At 38.0% G+C, this 16,133-nt stretch overlaps 1 protein-coding gene across 4 annotated transcripts; it reads right to left on the reverse strand.

Moving 5' to 3' along the window:
- Nucleotides 1-3,940: 3,940 nt before the first annotated feature.
- LOC115726175 (serine/threonine-protein kinase PBL35-like) lies at nt 3,941-7,651 on the reverse strand. 4 transcript variants are annotated; one of them, XM_030655939.2, is made up of 6 exons: nt 7,241-7,651; nt 6,204-6,520; nt 5,965-6,100; nt 5,385-5,518; nt 5,185-5,308; nt 3,941-4,722 (listed from the first exon to the last, which is right to left on the reverse strand). In XM_030655939.2, the coding sequence occupies exons 1-6, from the start codon at nt 7,419-7,421 to the stop codon at nt 4,268-4,270; spliced, it is 1,347 nt and encodes a 448-aa protein (XP_030511799.1). In that variant the 5' UTR covers nt 7,422-7,651; the 3' UTR covers nt 3,941-4,267. The 4 variants fall into 4 exon arrangements, with proteins under 4 accessions (XP_030511799.1, XP_030511798.1, XP_030511801.1 ...); XM_030655938.2 differs by having other exon boundaries at nt 6,204-6,523; nt 7,241-7,650; XM_030655941.2 differs by having other exon boundaries at nt 7,316-7,649.
- Nucleotides 7,652-16,133: the final 8,482 nt, after the last annotated feature.

Raw genomic sequence — 16,133 nt, forward strand, 5'->3', positions numbered from 1 at the left:
TTAATTCGTACGTTGATCAAAACATGTCCAAATTTTACGAGCTTGTAGTTGAGAAGATGATGAACAACTTTTATGTTGGCCAATCGGACTAGAAATGCGCGGATCAAATCAGTTTAATGTGTCTTTCCAAAAAAATCATGTTCAGAAAACTGTTATAACCGCATGTTGTTGAAAAAAAGAAGGGCCATCTTAAATTATGAATTTAATTCTGAAATTTTGCAAGATATTAGTTGAAACATAGGTCTACAACTTTCGTGTTTGGCACTTACTCAAAGCTCGATCGTAGAATTTAGTAAAAATCGTACAACAGGAATAAGCCAAATCAGAATTGAGGACAACTGATGAAATTGTAAAAGCTACGGAAGCAAAGTGCGAAATTGGAAATGAAACTTCTAAACAATTAACCTAAACCATGGACCGGCCCAAAATAAAAATGAGATAACAGGGTACAAGAGACAAGAAATTACCTCTCATACGAAGAAAATGTCAATCACAAAGACATGCGCATGAATTGTGAGTTTAAATCTTATTCTATCTATCCAAAAGGTTTTTGCAAAGTGAAATGACGAACGAAACGACATGTCGCAGCCTCGCGCACAATCATCATGACTAGTCGCAGCCTCGCGTACAATAGTCATGACTAGTCGGGTTCAATCACTTCGGCTTGGTTCGGTCGACAAGGCCAATTCTCATGCATCGTAGCCTCACGTGCATAAGTACGACCCTTGAGCCATTTTTTTGAAAAAATTTTCGGGATCCAGATGGGATAACCTTTAGCGAAGCCTTACCGCCAAGGTTAAAGGACCATCTAAATACCATCTTAAAACTATTAGTGTGACCCGGGTTCGGTCACGGGTTGTGTGCAGTGTAGTGCAAAGACGATAAATCATGCACAACAATTAAAGGCAAACACCGCTTCAATGATTCAAAAGTTAAATCACAATTCCAATTCACCAAGCCTACAAAACAAAGGGTTAGCCGATCACTCCTCCCCTTATAACTCCCAATCTGCAAAAATATTTAACACCTAAGAATGAGGATTCAACCAAAGTTTACCAAATCAAGTGATTTCTTTTTCATGAAATTATCCGGCCTAAGTCCTCTTTGAATCCCCAAATGAGTCGCCAAGCTGTCGCGACCTTTAAAATAAACAAGTTAATTTTCGGGCTAATGGATTATCAGGTTAATTATTTAACTAACCTAACTCGGACTCTCCCAAGTCCATACCAAATCGCAACTTAAGGTTCAAATAATTAACATGCAATGTGATTTCAATTTGGAGTCGCCACTAATCATTCTCGGTAGGTTGATTAGAAACCTAAATAAAATAGCAGGAGAAAACTATCTTATTTCCGCGAACCAAAGATTTTGAATTCGGGGATTTGGTTACGTCAGATTTCTCTAACGCCCTTTCGGTACCATTTTCATGAAAAATATTTGATTTGGCAATTTTGATGGATTTTACTTGAAATTCAAAGATGCAATTTTTTTGGTTTTTTCTTCTTTTTTATGGGGATGTAAAACATTGAACTTTGTACGATATACACCATGGGTGATTTAGAAAGAAAGAAAACGCAGCCAATCACGAGTATTTACAGAAATAAATTAACATGTAATAATGCTAAAATTTGGAACACGTGGCATGTCTAAAATAAACAAACGAATGTTCACACCAAACGATTACATTTTTGTAGATCGAGATGGAAAGGATTACCTTCTATTACACAAAATCTTACTCACATACACGTTATAGTTCCCTTCAAGATCTCGGAGTTGGAAGAACGCGGCTGTCGTCGAAAATGGCAAGCAATGGCGTTGTTGGGTTGCGAGGGGCGAAATATGTGTCGGGACTCGTCGAAGATGATGCTCGACTAAAACACTTTTCTTCACTCTCGAATTTTCTCTTCTGATTTTTCTCAAGAACTCTCTTTTTCCTCTCTAAAAATTCCTCTCAAAAACTCTCTCAAAACTCTCTCAATTCTCTTCCACTCTTCCTAAAAAACTCTCTCAATTCTTTTCTACTCTCTCTCTCAATTCTCTTCCACTTCCCCCTTCTAAAACTCTTCTCAAGAGCTCTCTCTTTTATAGGCAAAGTTCTTCATCCTTCATTCTTCACCTTCATTTCTTCACCTTCCATCTTCATCTTCTCTTCTTCATCTTCATTTCTTCACCTTCCATTTTCATCTTCCCTTCTTCATCTTCATTTCTTCACCTTCCATTTTCATCTTCCCTTCATTATCTTCCCTTCATCATCTTCCCTTCTTCATCTTCTTTTCATTATCTTCCCTTCATCATCTTCCCTTCTTCATCTTCTTTTGGTATTTGCAATACGGTCCCCGAAGTTCCAAGTATTTGCAATACAGTCCCCCGAAATTTTAAGTATTTGCAATACAGTCCTTGAAGTTTCAAATCTTCTCGGTGTATTTTTCCATCCCGTGCCTAGTCTAGACGCATGCTAAATTAAGTGTTCTGCTTGCCCGATTATATGCCAATGCAATGTACGCTAAAAATAAATATGTGAGATGATTTTTTATAATTTTTATGCAAAAAATAGATTAATCAAAATTTAGGCGTCAACGTATACTAATTCCCCTCTTTATAAGTGAAATATTTAGGTCAAGAAAGTATATTCACCGCAAAACCTGGCCAATTTGCAAATCTCATTTAATGGAAAAATTTAACAATCTTAAACTTATTGTACGAATCTCAATTCGGTCTTCAACTTTTCAATTTTGTCAATTCCTTTATCTTTACGTGAAATTTCAATGTAATCCTTTCGGCTTATTGATATTGCGGTGTGCCACATAGGATGGTCGGTGATGACTGGACCTCAATGTCGGTGATTTCTGACGAACATTGACTAGAATGAGCATTCCGTACAAAAGTTTAGGACTAAATTAACAAAATTAAAGAGCTTATAACTAAATTGACATCCGTGCAATAAATTTATATTACTGATTGGATAATTGTTCAAGTTAAGCAATTGAGAGGATATCAACGGAGAGCGTCCCTAAAAAAGGCATGGTACTTTGTGATTACTTTGGGCTAACTTGTCGCCACTTTTTGTTTTATCTTTTTGTGCTTTTTTGTTTTTTTTTTAATATCACGAAAAACTCTAAACTAATACACTTATAACAAATTTACTCTAAAATAAATTTTTACCACTAAAAACCTCAAATATGTACATCCGTGACAAATTTACTCTCCATGAGTTTCGATAAATTGGGTTAATACCATGAAAAACCCCAAATTGGTACACCGTTGACCAACGGAGGGTAAAAATCCCAAACCGGTATACTCGTCAACTTCCATATATTATCTAACTCAACAATTTGACAGTAAAATTAACCCTTTCTTTTTACCCGATGAAAATGTTGAAACTGCTCGGCTGGTCCACTAACAATTGAACTAGAATGAGATCCGTGCCATGCCCAATCTATAAGGACTTCATTCTTTTAGAGTTAATATTAGTATTTTACTCAGTATTTAATCAATTGGAAAAAAGAAACAAACCGGAACCTTATTATTGCATGAACATCTCTAATACATCATATTAGTATAACTATTTTATTCAGTAAATAACCGAGACTTTGTGGATGTGATGGTGGGTTACGTCGTTTAAGTATGACTTCAAATACATACATACAATGCCACCAAAAACCTGTGGTAGTTGGCATATGAAAATGTGAAACATATGGGAATGAACGTTAAATCTCTTCTCCCTACGTAAAAATTTGATCTTTAGTTCTTCTTGAGTCAGCATTATGATTAGCTGCTTTAGTTTATAGTCCACCTTCACCGAGAGCAACTACACTTCGTTGAGATTCTCACTGAAGTTCAGCTTCTCAAGAAGATCGACAGCTTAAACATGAAGCAAAGACGCAGGATTGTCTCCCCACATTGAAGAAAACACGCCGTGTGGAAGAAACTCTAAGCAAACTGACGTCAATGTTTTCTTTTTGCGCTTTCCGGGCCGAAGGACATCGACATCACGTTGCTAGATGCACATAAACAACCGTGGAGAACAACAGAGGATCGTTCATCTAATTATAGATGTAAAACTCAACTACAATACAGCCAACTCGTGGGGAAATCCGAAGGTTAGTTTCTCTAAGCATGAGAGATCATGGATGAAGACTCAGAAAGCACTTTCCCGTCTTCCTTTTTCTTTCTCAATCTGGCACTAATCAGAACCAAACATTCTAGTACAAGAACCAAACTTACAATAGTACTTGAATCGATCAGAAGAGAGGGAACAACTGACCCGTCACTTCGAGTTCTGCTTGCCAGTGTTCAGGGGAGAATCTCTAATGCTTTTGGTCTGGGCATAACTCCGCTGCTGAGCTGGGTCAGGCTTTTTTTTGCGCCTTCCTTGTTGATACAACCGTGAGTGGCAAGACAAGATTGCGAGGTCGTTGAGGTCTTGTAATGGAGTGAGCACCTTGACGACTTCGTCCATCATGGGGCGGCACTTGGCATCCCTGCTGAGGCAATTGTAGGCTAATTGAGACACCTTCTGGACTCCTTTGATCGAGTAGTTCAGTTCGAGGCGTGGATCAACCAGCTGGTAAAGCTTCCTCTTGTCCAGCAAATGGGGTCGGGCCCACGTTACGAGGTTTTGTTCTGCACTGGGACGTTTCTTGTCCATTGATCTTCTACCCGTTAGGATCTCGAGAAGCACAACGCCGAAGCTATAGACGTCACTTTTCGATGTCAAATGACCTGTGAGAAATAAGAACAGGACAAGCATCAGCATAGCTGCATAGGACTTTGGCATTGCAGAAAAAATCCACATCTCCTCATTGCCGCTGATGTTTGTATCATTACAAAATCAGTGTGAGAACTTAGTTCAGAAAAAAGATAATTTCCCTTATGCAACTTTGGTGAATCGGCTCATGACTAAAACTCGGTAGTTCGACCGCTGAATAGACTGATGTCTAGAATGAAACTCTCTTTTTCGGGTGAATTACAATGCTATCTGACACAAGAAATGACAGTTATTTTCCTTTTTTGAGCTACAAGCAATGACAGTTAAAGACAATTTTGGTCAAGGTTTGTTGAGCTACAAGCAATGACAGTAAAGACAATTTTGGTCAAGGCACTAAAAGAGTTGTATATTTCTTGAAATTGAGCATACATGACGCTTTTAGAACCAATTTAACAAACCAGATATCACAGGAGTACCTGTCATTACATATTCGGGAGCAGCATAGCCATATGTCCCCACAACTCTAGTAGAAACATGAGTTTTGTCTCCCTGTGGCCCGGCTTTCGCCAAACCGAAATCCGAAAGCTTTGCATTGTACTCCTGCAGAGCAAAGGTTGCTATATTTATTAGAATGAACTGGTATTGGCAGCCCAGTATAGTGCTGAAGTATGTGTACCGAATCAAGCAAAATATTTGAAGTCTTAAAATCTCTGTAAATGACCGGTTTCCGGTTCCCGTGCAGGAAGGCCAATCCTTTTGCCGCACCGAGGGCGATCTTTATCCTGTTGGACCATGGAAGAGGCACGGCTCCTTCAAGAATTACGACATAATTAGTATATTTTAGTGACAGTGACAGACATGGAGCCACTACGACAGAAAAGCAAACAATCTCGGAATCAATTGGAAGAACTGCAACTTGGCTCACAACAGTGCTTTAGACCATTTTGGCATATGATGCATAACCTAGCATTGCAACTGGTCAGAACATACTAGTACTTTGTATATGATGCCATAGCCATGTAAATGAGATAGCGAGCTCATCAGAAACACTATGTTGAGCAGGAAAATCTTGCAGACACTAGGCATGCTACCTAACTAGGTACATAAGAAAACCCAATGCGTCAAATTAATGTTGGGTTTCCAACGAGCAGGCAAACTTCTCATCCGTCGGAAGCATTCTGATTAAAGATTGCAGCTTGATTGCTCATTCTGGTGGAGCCACTACATTGAACTGAAAAAGGCAAAAATCAACTTACTCCTGAAAAGATGATTTTCAAGGCTTCCCCTGGTCATAAACTCATAGACAAGCAACCTCTGATCATCTTCAATGCAGCAACCAACGAGCTTAACAAGATTGGGATGGTGAAGCTGTCCCAAAAATTCGACTTCGGCCTACATTGACACATCTGCCGATTATGACTCTATTCTCAGCATTTTGGCGAGAAACACACTTGAGACATCAATTTTGCTAGCCAGAGTTCTAGAAGGTGCTCACCATCCATTCTCTGTGCCCCTGGAGACCATCTGGCTTCAAGCTTTTCACAGCAACTGTAATTCCCGAACCAGGTTTCGCGGGGGCCGTACCGTTCTCCTCAATCCACCCTTTGAAGACATAACCAAATCCTCCCTCCCCAAGTATACTATCCGGCCTGAAGTTCCCGGTCGCGGATTTTAGCTCCTGAAAAGAGAACTGGAGAAGCTGGCACTTGGGTTTATTTTCCCCCAATGGTGGCTCGGGCATATCCGAGGATAAGCGAGCTTCGTTAGGAGGATACATCTCGCGGTTGCTCGCATTGAGGTATCGCGTCTCGGCTGCTGCATCGACATTAAGAAATTGCCTCCCGTCAATTTGCAATGTTGGTTTTTCCCAAAACATGAAAGCTGAAATTCGTACAAGATCGGCAGGGATATCAGCTGAATTTGGAACTTGAATTTGACTAGGATTAGCCCTCGGTTAGATGCTCATTACAATTGCTACTCTAAGTTCAGTTAAATGCAATGAAAGTCAGATTTCAAATGCCAAGCCAAAAAAAATTAGGCTTTAGGGCATTGAATGTTCCTATTTTCCAAGTTGGACTTGAACCCTGGATGACTACTTTCCCGATGCAAAACCTGATTATGCAAATAACCACAGACGGTCTACCAGATGAAAACAAAAGAAACCAGCAGCCAGAAAAGACAATAATTTAAGCAAAAACTCAGCTAAGAACACAAAAGAGAGAAGCCTTTTCCTGGTGACAAAATCGGCTTTAGTCAATACCATACAGGATGGCTCGGATTCCATTTAGATTCGTCGAATTGGTCTCTGTTAGGGATTATTACATCCCAAAATCAGCACACAATACACTCCTCCCAGACTCCAATCCCAATGAAAACATGATGCTGTGTTCATGAACCAAGTCCAGAGCTTGTAGCTCAAAACTGCTTCCATCTAACTAGCAATTAATCACACCCACAAGGAATACATTCAAGTGAAAACAGAGAGAAAAAGAAAAGAAAGTGAGAGATATTCTGCGAGGAAAAGAAAGTGACCCATTTTGTTGCTGCACGAAATAAAGATTGAACTTCTGCAGAAACACGAGGTAACGATCATGTTAGTGCTGCCACCTGCATCGTAAACTGTGCTGGTACGAGGAATAGCGTTAGCAGAGTCTCTTGAAGCGGACGAGGTGCGTCTCAGAACAGCCCAGCAGCCACACCTGCTCTTCTCCATCTCTTCTTCTTCTTCACTACTACCCCTCTTCCCTTTTCACTTTCATGGGATGGTGTAAGCTATATCGAGTTCATGAGATGAGAGAGAAGGCAGAGAAAAGGGGGGACACAGAGAGAGAGAGAGGGGGGGGGAGCGAGGACAAAAGGGGATTCAACATACTTATGAGGTGTGAGAAACAGAGGAGAGGCAGAGGAATATGAGCATGAGAGAGAAAGAGAGGAATTTTGGTGTTCTTTTGCTGTTGGAGATTGCAGGCATCATCATCACCATCATCGCGGTGCGTACAAAAAGAACTTTTTTTCCCTCCACTTTTTGCTTGTGGGGGGTGGGAAGCAATTCTCTCTCTCTCTGTCAAGAAGTAAAATTTGCCCAAAATTACTAGAATGGCTATGAAAATGATGAGGCCAAACACGGTGTGATTGATTGATGCAATTTCGATTGTCCTGAACGTTCTTGCTTTAACAGTTCAAGGCATTGTCTGGCTTGAAAACGAGAAGTACAAAAGACTAGCCAGAAGCTTTTCTGCAAGATTGGGCATCTTCAACCATAAACAGGAAATTTTAGGTTATGATTCTTACAAGCATACAAATCTATTTCTTACTTGTCTAAAGCTCCTCTAACAATTGTTGGATATTTCGACGGTTTTTACATTATCGATACAATCAATCTGTAATGGCTTTAGTGATAATTTGATCCATTCTTTTTCTTTATTAGCTGGGTTTTACATTAATCTGTTGTTCCTTCTGTGCAAAATATTGAAGAAGACCTATTGTATCCTAGGAGGATAGTTGCCGGAGTTTTTCGCATCGAGTTACGTACTCCAAGAGGTGAAATTATGCTTAAGGACAGTACTTGCATGCTTTAGATATTCTCGTTCTTATTTCTCTATCTTCTCCGATAAGCTTTTTTCTACAACAACAATGCGAAAGCGCAAACCGGATCGAACGAAGTTATAAAATCTACTTCGACTTAATTCAACCGCCAGTGAGGTCAAACTGAATCCGACCCTTTTAGATCGATTTTGAAATTTTCCATGAAAGGAGATGATTCATTTGGACATTGTCATGTTGCAATATGCAGACGTGATTGGATGTGAAGCCGCGGCCATTAAGAAAATCTTAGCCAAATGTTATCAGCAACAAAGCAATAGTGTATATGGTATGTTGCAACGAAGCGTAAGATAAAGGCTTTATTTGTTACGCCAAAACTAAATTATTTGAAAATTATTTTTCCTTAAAATGATCGATTATATCGCGTACAACAAAAATGGGTAAATAAAAAGTATTTTCATTATCCACAAAATGTATACACATGAAGTGTTGTTAATATGAATGCATTTTTCACTGGCTAATTATTTCAAGCGATACAACCGACCATTTTTAAGAAAATATTTTCCAAATCATTCATTTATCACAAAACAAACAAACTGAAAGAGTTAGAAATCATTCCGTAAATTTTTCTTGCCATATAGTTTTAAGGAAATGAATTTTTATTAGGTCTAATGCCAAGGCTACCTTAATTCTACTTGAGCATCCACATGGGTGATGTGTAACCCTACCATCACCCATCATAAAGTAACTACGTCAATATATGTTTATGCATACATATATATAATATGCGTGTATTTGTTAACAAACAATAGTTGTTAAGTCTACATATAGCAACCTAGAGGGAAAATATTGGTTGGAACGTGACCAAGTAGAAATTTTTCGTTACTCTTTTTGTGCAAGGGCGGATGTTAGAATCTCTACAAACTGTAGACTTTGAAACATATGCGAAGCTGTATGAGTATCATTCATGGAAGTATAAGCAGTAATAAAGAGAGATGGGGATAGAGAATATCAAGGTGAGATTTATAGTGGCTCAACTTTCCTTGTGCCTACTTCTTTTTTTTCCAAAAAAAAAAAAAGATTTCATTCATTAATCGGATGAGAATTACAAAAAAAAAAAAAAGTTTCAAGCCTAGCAAGTCCCAAATAACTGAAGAATAAAGCAAATCCTAGAAAGTAAATAGTAAAGCACACTCTGCAATGATTGGCGGCCAATCACTAGATTTTCTTAATGGCCGCTACTTGACCATCCCAACTCTAGCGTTTGTTGCTTTGTTGCTGATAACTCTAGTATGTATTCTCGACTTGACCGTCCCAACTCTAGATTTTGGCCAATCACTAGATTTTCAGCAACAATCACTAGATTTTTCGACTTAATTCGACGCACACCACTAGCCGCTGCAAATAGCGTGGGAGATCTCGGCATGTGCTTATCACTGAATCTAGTGATTGGCCACCGATCATTTACGATTTTCTTAATGGCTGCGACTTCACATCTAGAATTTGTGCCTACTTGACCGTCCCAACTCTAGTGTTTCGATCAACTCATTTCATTACACTCAAGAATACAGACTGCTTCGAGTAGAATTTGTTTCTATTACAATTCACCTTCTACAAAGCTAGTTCCTCCGTAGATCCCCCACGGTAGAATTAGACCCGTTAATTTGGGTCGGATCCATACCCAACCCCCACTCTACCCGACTCATATTGTAAAAATACTTCTATAGCTAATCCAATCAAGGAAAACACATACCAAAATTGAGCTAAGAGCGCGGAGTGAGCGAATGCCCGATTGAATGAGATTAAAGAGAGAGTCATAGAAGTGGATTGAGTTTAAGTAATTTGTAAACCCATTTGACATCCATATTATTTTAGACTTTACCATTCCAAACCTATTTATGACACATTTACTTGATATAGCTAACCCATCTTACAAACCAAAGCAGGTTAAGAAATGAGTCTTTGACCGGTCTAGGTAGAATAAGTCCTTTCTTTCGACCAATGCCTTCCACTGATCTCACAACTAATTTACAAAATTCCTTGTGCTTGCAAAATAAATAATTTCAGCGAAAAGAGAAAATGAGACTATAAGTGCCATCACTTTTATATGGCGCACAATTAAGGAGAAAAGAGTCAAAAAAGTCCTAAACATATTGCATTAGTGCCAATTTAGTCTTAAACCTATTTTTGGTGCTAGTTCAGTCCTAAACCTTTTGCATTTGTGTCAATTCAGTCCTAAACCTTTTATTGGTGCCAATTTAGTCATAAACCTTTCGAATTAGTGCCAATTTAGCCCTAAATTTTTTTTATATATGCCAATCGAGTCAATTCAGGCCAATTTTGGTCGAAATCACTAGAAGTGGATATTAATTGTCCTACATGACATAGCCGACTCTAACGCGGACATTTTTTAATATATATTTTTATATTTTTAATAATTTTTATGAATATTTTTTAAAAAAAACCAAAAAATATTTTAAAAAATTATTTAAAATATTAAAATAATATTTAAAAAATCCAAGTCAATGCTAGCCGTGTCACGTAGGACAATCGACATCAACGTCGGTGATTTTTTATTAAAATTAGCTTGATTAAATCAATTGGCATAAATACAAAAGATTTAGAACTGAATTGGCACTAATACGAAAGGTTTATGACTGAATTTGCACTAATAAAAGTTTTAGGACTGAATTAGCACCACCGCAAAAGGTTTATAACTGAATTTGCACTAATAAAAGTTTTAGGACTGAATTAGCACCACCGCAAAAGGTTTATGACTGAATTGGCACCAAAAATAAGTTTAGGACTAAATTGGCATTAATGCAATAGATTTATGACTTTTTTTAACACTTTTCCCCACAATTAAGTATCATAACTTTTATTTCGATCGGTTAAGTGTCATATCTTTTATATGGCTTTTATTTAAATGTCATAACATTTTTTTCTGAACGTTTGAGTACCATTTAACTTTTCAGTTGATCACTCGAGTGCATCAACTTCTTAAAAGTGTTCATCCTAAGTTCCATCCCATGTTGGATTATCAGCACTCGGGATAAACGTTTTTTAAAAAATTATGGCACTCAAGTGATCAATTGAAAGTTGCAACACACAATTGAACGGTTTTTAGAAGTCGTTATACTCAAGTGATCGAGAAAAAAAAATTATGGCACTCAAACGAGCATACGACAGTCATACCACTTGTGGTTGTGGTGTTCTTCTCCCTCCGTGAAGGCTTACAATGGCAATCCATGTTCCCTCTCAAACTCAGCCAAGTTTAAGTATATAGAGAAGATTTAACTAAAAATCATGAACATGCAGCAATTCATTCACAACTTCGCTTTTCGTACATATAGATCTCCAAATATGAATGTTGAACCTCAAATCAATATTTGTTGCATCAATCTCGAGTTTCTTGAACGATTTAGTCGATCTTCTCCAACAGAAATGTAGCAGATATATCTTTTGCACTTCTTATCTTCGAACTATATCAATCTTACGTTGTGTCCATGTCTGTTTGCTTCCTTTTTCAATAATTATCAACATAACATTTCATACATGCATATCTCCACTTTATTTCTCCTTGGGTTCTGTTCACATGAGATAACATAAACTCGTGGAAAATACTTAACATGCGATACGTCTTCTGCGTTCACTCAAAGAACTTATCAGATAACTTGATAAGTTTTTGTGATCATAAAAATATTCGAAGCGATTTGGACAGGAGACTTTCAAATTGTCCAACAATTAGTCTGATAACTCAATTACACAAAAAGAAAACGTCCAAAGACAACGTTGAACTGAAAGAAAATTCAAAGATCTACATTATCTTTATTCCTTTGTTGAGGAAATCTTTCTCTCACTTAAGCTCTATTTGCTTCATGAAAAATGAATGATTTGAAAAATATTTTTCTAAAAACGATCACTTGTATACTTACAAAAATGATTGAAATGAAAAATATATTCATCGCCCACGAAAATATTTAGACGTAAATTGTTCTCAATAATGAAAACAATTTTCATTGGCTAATTTCTTTTATTGGCTGATTATTTCAAGCCATACAAGTTTTGTGGAAAATGGGAAATATTTTCCTAAAAATGATTGTTTGTATCGCTTGAAATAATTAAAAATATTTTTCTTATCTGCAACAATTCACTTCTAAACATTTTCATGAAGGAAGAAAAAAATTTGTTCATTTATTTTTGTAAGCATAAAAATGATCATTTTTTGAAAAATATTTTGCACCGTTCGGTTTTCGCGAAACAAACAAAACCTTAAATCACTTATTATTTGTTTTTGAGTGCTTACACAATCGTGACATCATGCCTTGAGGATATGAAGCTTTTATAAAATTCCCAATTCCAAAATGACCATAAAGGTGCATGTGTGAGCCAATTCGCGAAAAGAAACCCCACATTGTGTAATAATACATGATGAAATACTAGGTAAAGTGAACGTGGAACTCAAGATAAATAAGACCTACATGAAAAGATAAATGATTGTGCCGGATGTGGAACTAGCCCTCATACAAGTTAAAAAACATTCTAACCAAAAAACTTAAATCATTGTTAACCATTTACTCGTATTTCTTCTTGCATATTATCGATTGATTTCTTACATCTTCCGTAGAATGATGTTTCGCCGTAGCGCGAACCGAACCGATTAGCCGTTTATCTCAACAGCTTAAACTGCGGAAGAGGGGACGATAATGAATGACCGTAGCGTAAGTTGTAACCCTAGACACTTGTGGTCTAGAGACATCATGCACTTCGAGCAAGCACAGTACAACTTTTAAAGTCGAAACTGGTGGCTTTTTGGCAATAAAATAATACGTGCATCAATCTCGCACCTAAAAAGTTTTGAGTGGACCGGCCCAAGATTTTCTCCACAAGCTATGTCTGAGACATTGATTTTCTGAGTAATTTAATTTGGCTTTTTTTTTAGTAATTTAATTCAAATGCTGTATTTTATTTATTTTATTTTATTTATTTCCTTTTGGGCAAAACAAGGTTGATAGCCAGTCCTGGGGTCTCGACAGGAAAACAAGGGAGCACCATGCCTTTGGGGCATGATGATGCACCCTATTATTGTCCTCTTATTGCATTAAAGCTCTAATGGAAGGCCGTTGCGTGTTTGAATAGTTAATCTCAAGATTTCCATTGCTTTGCCAAACTATTTGGAACTCCTCTCTCTCTCTCTCTCTCTCTCTCTCTCTCATGCTTAGTTTTTTTTTCTCCCCTAAATTGAACTTCCAAAAAAACATGATTTTTCCAATTTCATGGAGGTTTGGTATCGTAACCGGCGATTATGACGCTTTTGGTACCATCGCGTGCTGCTTGTCACTTACGTTCGCTAAAAATATACCTGAACACGACATGATTTTACTAAATAAGTATTCGAGAGAATCTCAGCTTGCAAGGTGTTGGCATGAGCTACAAAGGTAATGTCCAAGAGGGTTCCCCAATAGGGGTTTCAAATTGCTTCTACTTGCTACGATTCTTGATTGTTTCAAAGACGGCAAATAAAGACTAAACAATGGTGTGGTCAAAGCTAGAGGAAAGATGGTCAAGGAGCATATTTTTAGTGCAATCCCATCAAAATCTCTCTCTTTCTCTCTCTAAATTATTCCATTCATGGATGGGAAATGGGAGGGTTATGATAGGTGGGCTTCCATGGCTAAGGGTTTTCTTTTTCTTTTTTTGTTAAAGAGAGACGGGGGAAAAGTGAAGTGGGGGAGTGGGAGGGGCGTGAGTAGTGCTTGGTGAGGAGTCATCTCATCAACCACCAAAAAAAATATATTCTATGATGCTTTGATTGGACAAAAGCATTTTCAGATCCTTATTCTCTTTTCCCTTTTTTTTTTCTTTTCTTATCAATACGAATCGTCGATCTAATTACGTCTCAACTCTAAACTACATTTCAAAAAGTGTGAAATCACTGGTCAAATCTTAACAGAAACGACTCACTCGAAAATCTCTCGCACTCACAATTCCTTGACCAAGTGTCGAATGGAGAGAATGTCGTGATTCGATGCGATCAGGTCTAGGAAGTATGAACACTCGACCCATGAAAAAAAAAAAGAAGGAAAGAAAGAAAGAAAGAAAGAAAGAAAGAGAGAGAAAGAGCGAGAAATCCTTATTCTTTGTTTGTTTTTCCTTTTAAGGTGCCTTCTCTGCTGAGCAACTTGACAAAGGGCCTGTGGAAAAGGAGTGATACCCATCTTCCCCCACCTAGGCACTCACTACATGGGCCCACGGCCCACTGAAAAGAACAGCACAGAGAGAGAGAGAGAGAGAGAGAGAGAGAGAGAGGGATGTGGGCCACCACAAGCTCAATCATACGGTGGCAAGGCAAGATATATTCCATTCTTGGAGGTGGTAAAGTTTATCCTCCAGCCATACTGCTGAAGGAGGAGAAGGCCCATCTGTCCTACTGGTGAGACAGAGAACAAGAGAGAATGCAGTGAACATGTTAGTCATCACTCCCATTTTCACACTTCAAATCACTTTTCTGTAAGCATCTTGATGAAAGCACCCAATTACTTGCCCGGATTTCTCAACATAATCATGAAATTCCTTTCCGAATTATTTACTAGAGTGTAGCTTGATCATTCGAGGAAATAATGCGATGCCGGGAATCAGGCCCACGAAAAGTAAAAGAGACGCCAACCGGCAGTTCTTATACGTAAGGATTCATTCCGATTATTTCTCTAAAAAAGCAAGATTAATACTATAGAAAAGAGGCGGCAGGGGGAGGGCGGATGCACACAGAATATCCTATGGTAAGAAATGCATGAACCCTGCTTTTCAAGATGAGTTTAAGGATTAGCAATGATTCATTTCACCAACTTGATGAAACTGTCTCTCCAAACCAAACTAGGGAATGGGTGTGGCTTGGAGTTCTTTCTTGCATTGGGCTATGTTACCAGGATTGAGAGTTGGGCTAGATTTCAGCCCATCCATTTTGAACTTTCTTTCTTTTCTATGTTTTGCTTTCTTGCCCTTCGATTGCTTTGCTCGAGTAACCAACTTATGGGCATGTGCTTTGGGGTCAGAAACTGGCTCTGAACCATTGTGCTCTCTGCTCATGGCTTCGTCTCTCAAGGGATTGATTTGGAGAGGAAACCCTAATGAGCCAGGTTGAAGCCCTCGAGAGAAACCTATGGCACCGCATGATGAATTAATCTTCAAAAGCCGGTCTCGGCATCTCTACCACCGATTGGTTTGTATACATTTCTTCGACACAAATGGGAATTCGGACAATCGATGAGAAGATAGCATTCTATGTGTGGAAAACATACGCGATAAACGGGGGCTACAACATAACCATCACACAAAGCGCTCACAATGCTGAGGTAGAGCTAGACGTGATCATTGGGCGGGCTCGGGCTTAGCTCACCAACCATCATAACATAATTTTCTATGGTGACAAATTTGATGAATGAGCCCAAATTTTTTATGGACACAAGTTTCATAAATGCGATTACAGAAAATGTGGTACCCTTCTATCGGTATCGATGTTACGGCACTAGTAAATACACGCTGTACGAAAATCACAAATCACAAATTGAAATCGTCTCAATTATTGAAGTGGGTTTTACAATAGAACTTACATAGTTAATTGTTAGACGATATGGATCCACATGACACCTTCTCGTGATATCCCGTGATTAAGATATGTTTGTCGACTTTAATTTCCTTTTTCCTTTTTTTTTAACTTTTGTCAAATTGCACGAGCACTACAATTTCCTTTTTATGTACAATATTTAGTACCTTTGAGAATGTCCATATGTGTACTAGGAGAATTCATCTCATATGCTTATAATTTTAAAAATTTGAAGAATAATTTGAATTTTGACAAAAAATAAAGATATCACTTTACTTT

The sequence above is a fragment of the Rhodamnia argentea genome, chromosome 4 (genome assembly GCF_020921035.1).
Source record: "Rhodamnia argentea isolate NSW1041297 chromosome 4, ASM2092103v1, whole genome shotgun sequence".
In the NCBI taxonomy this organism is placed as follows: Eukaryota; Viridiplantae; Streptophyta; class Magnoliopsida; order Myrtales; family Myrtaceae; genus Rhodamnia; species Rhodamnia argentea.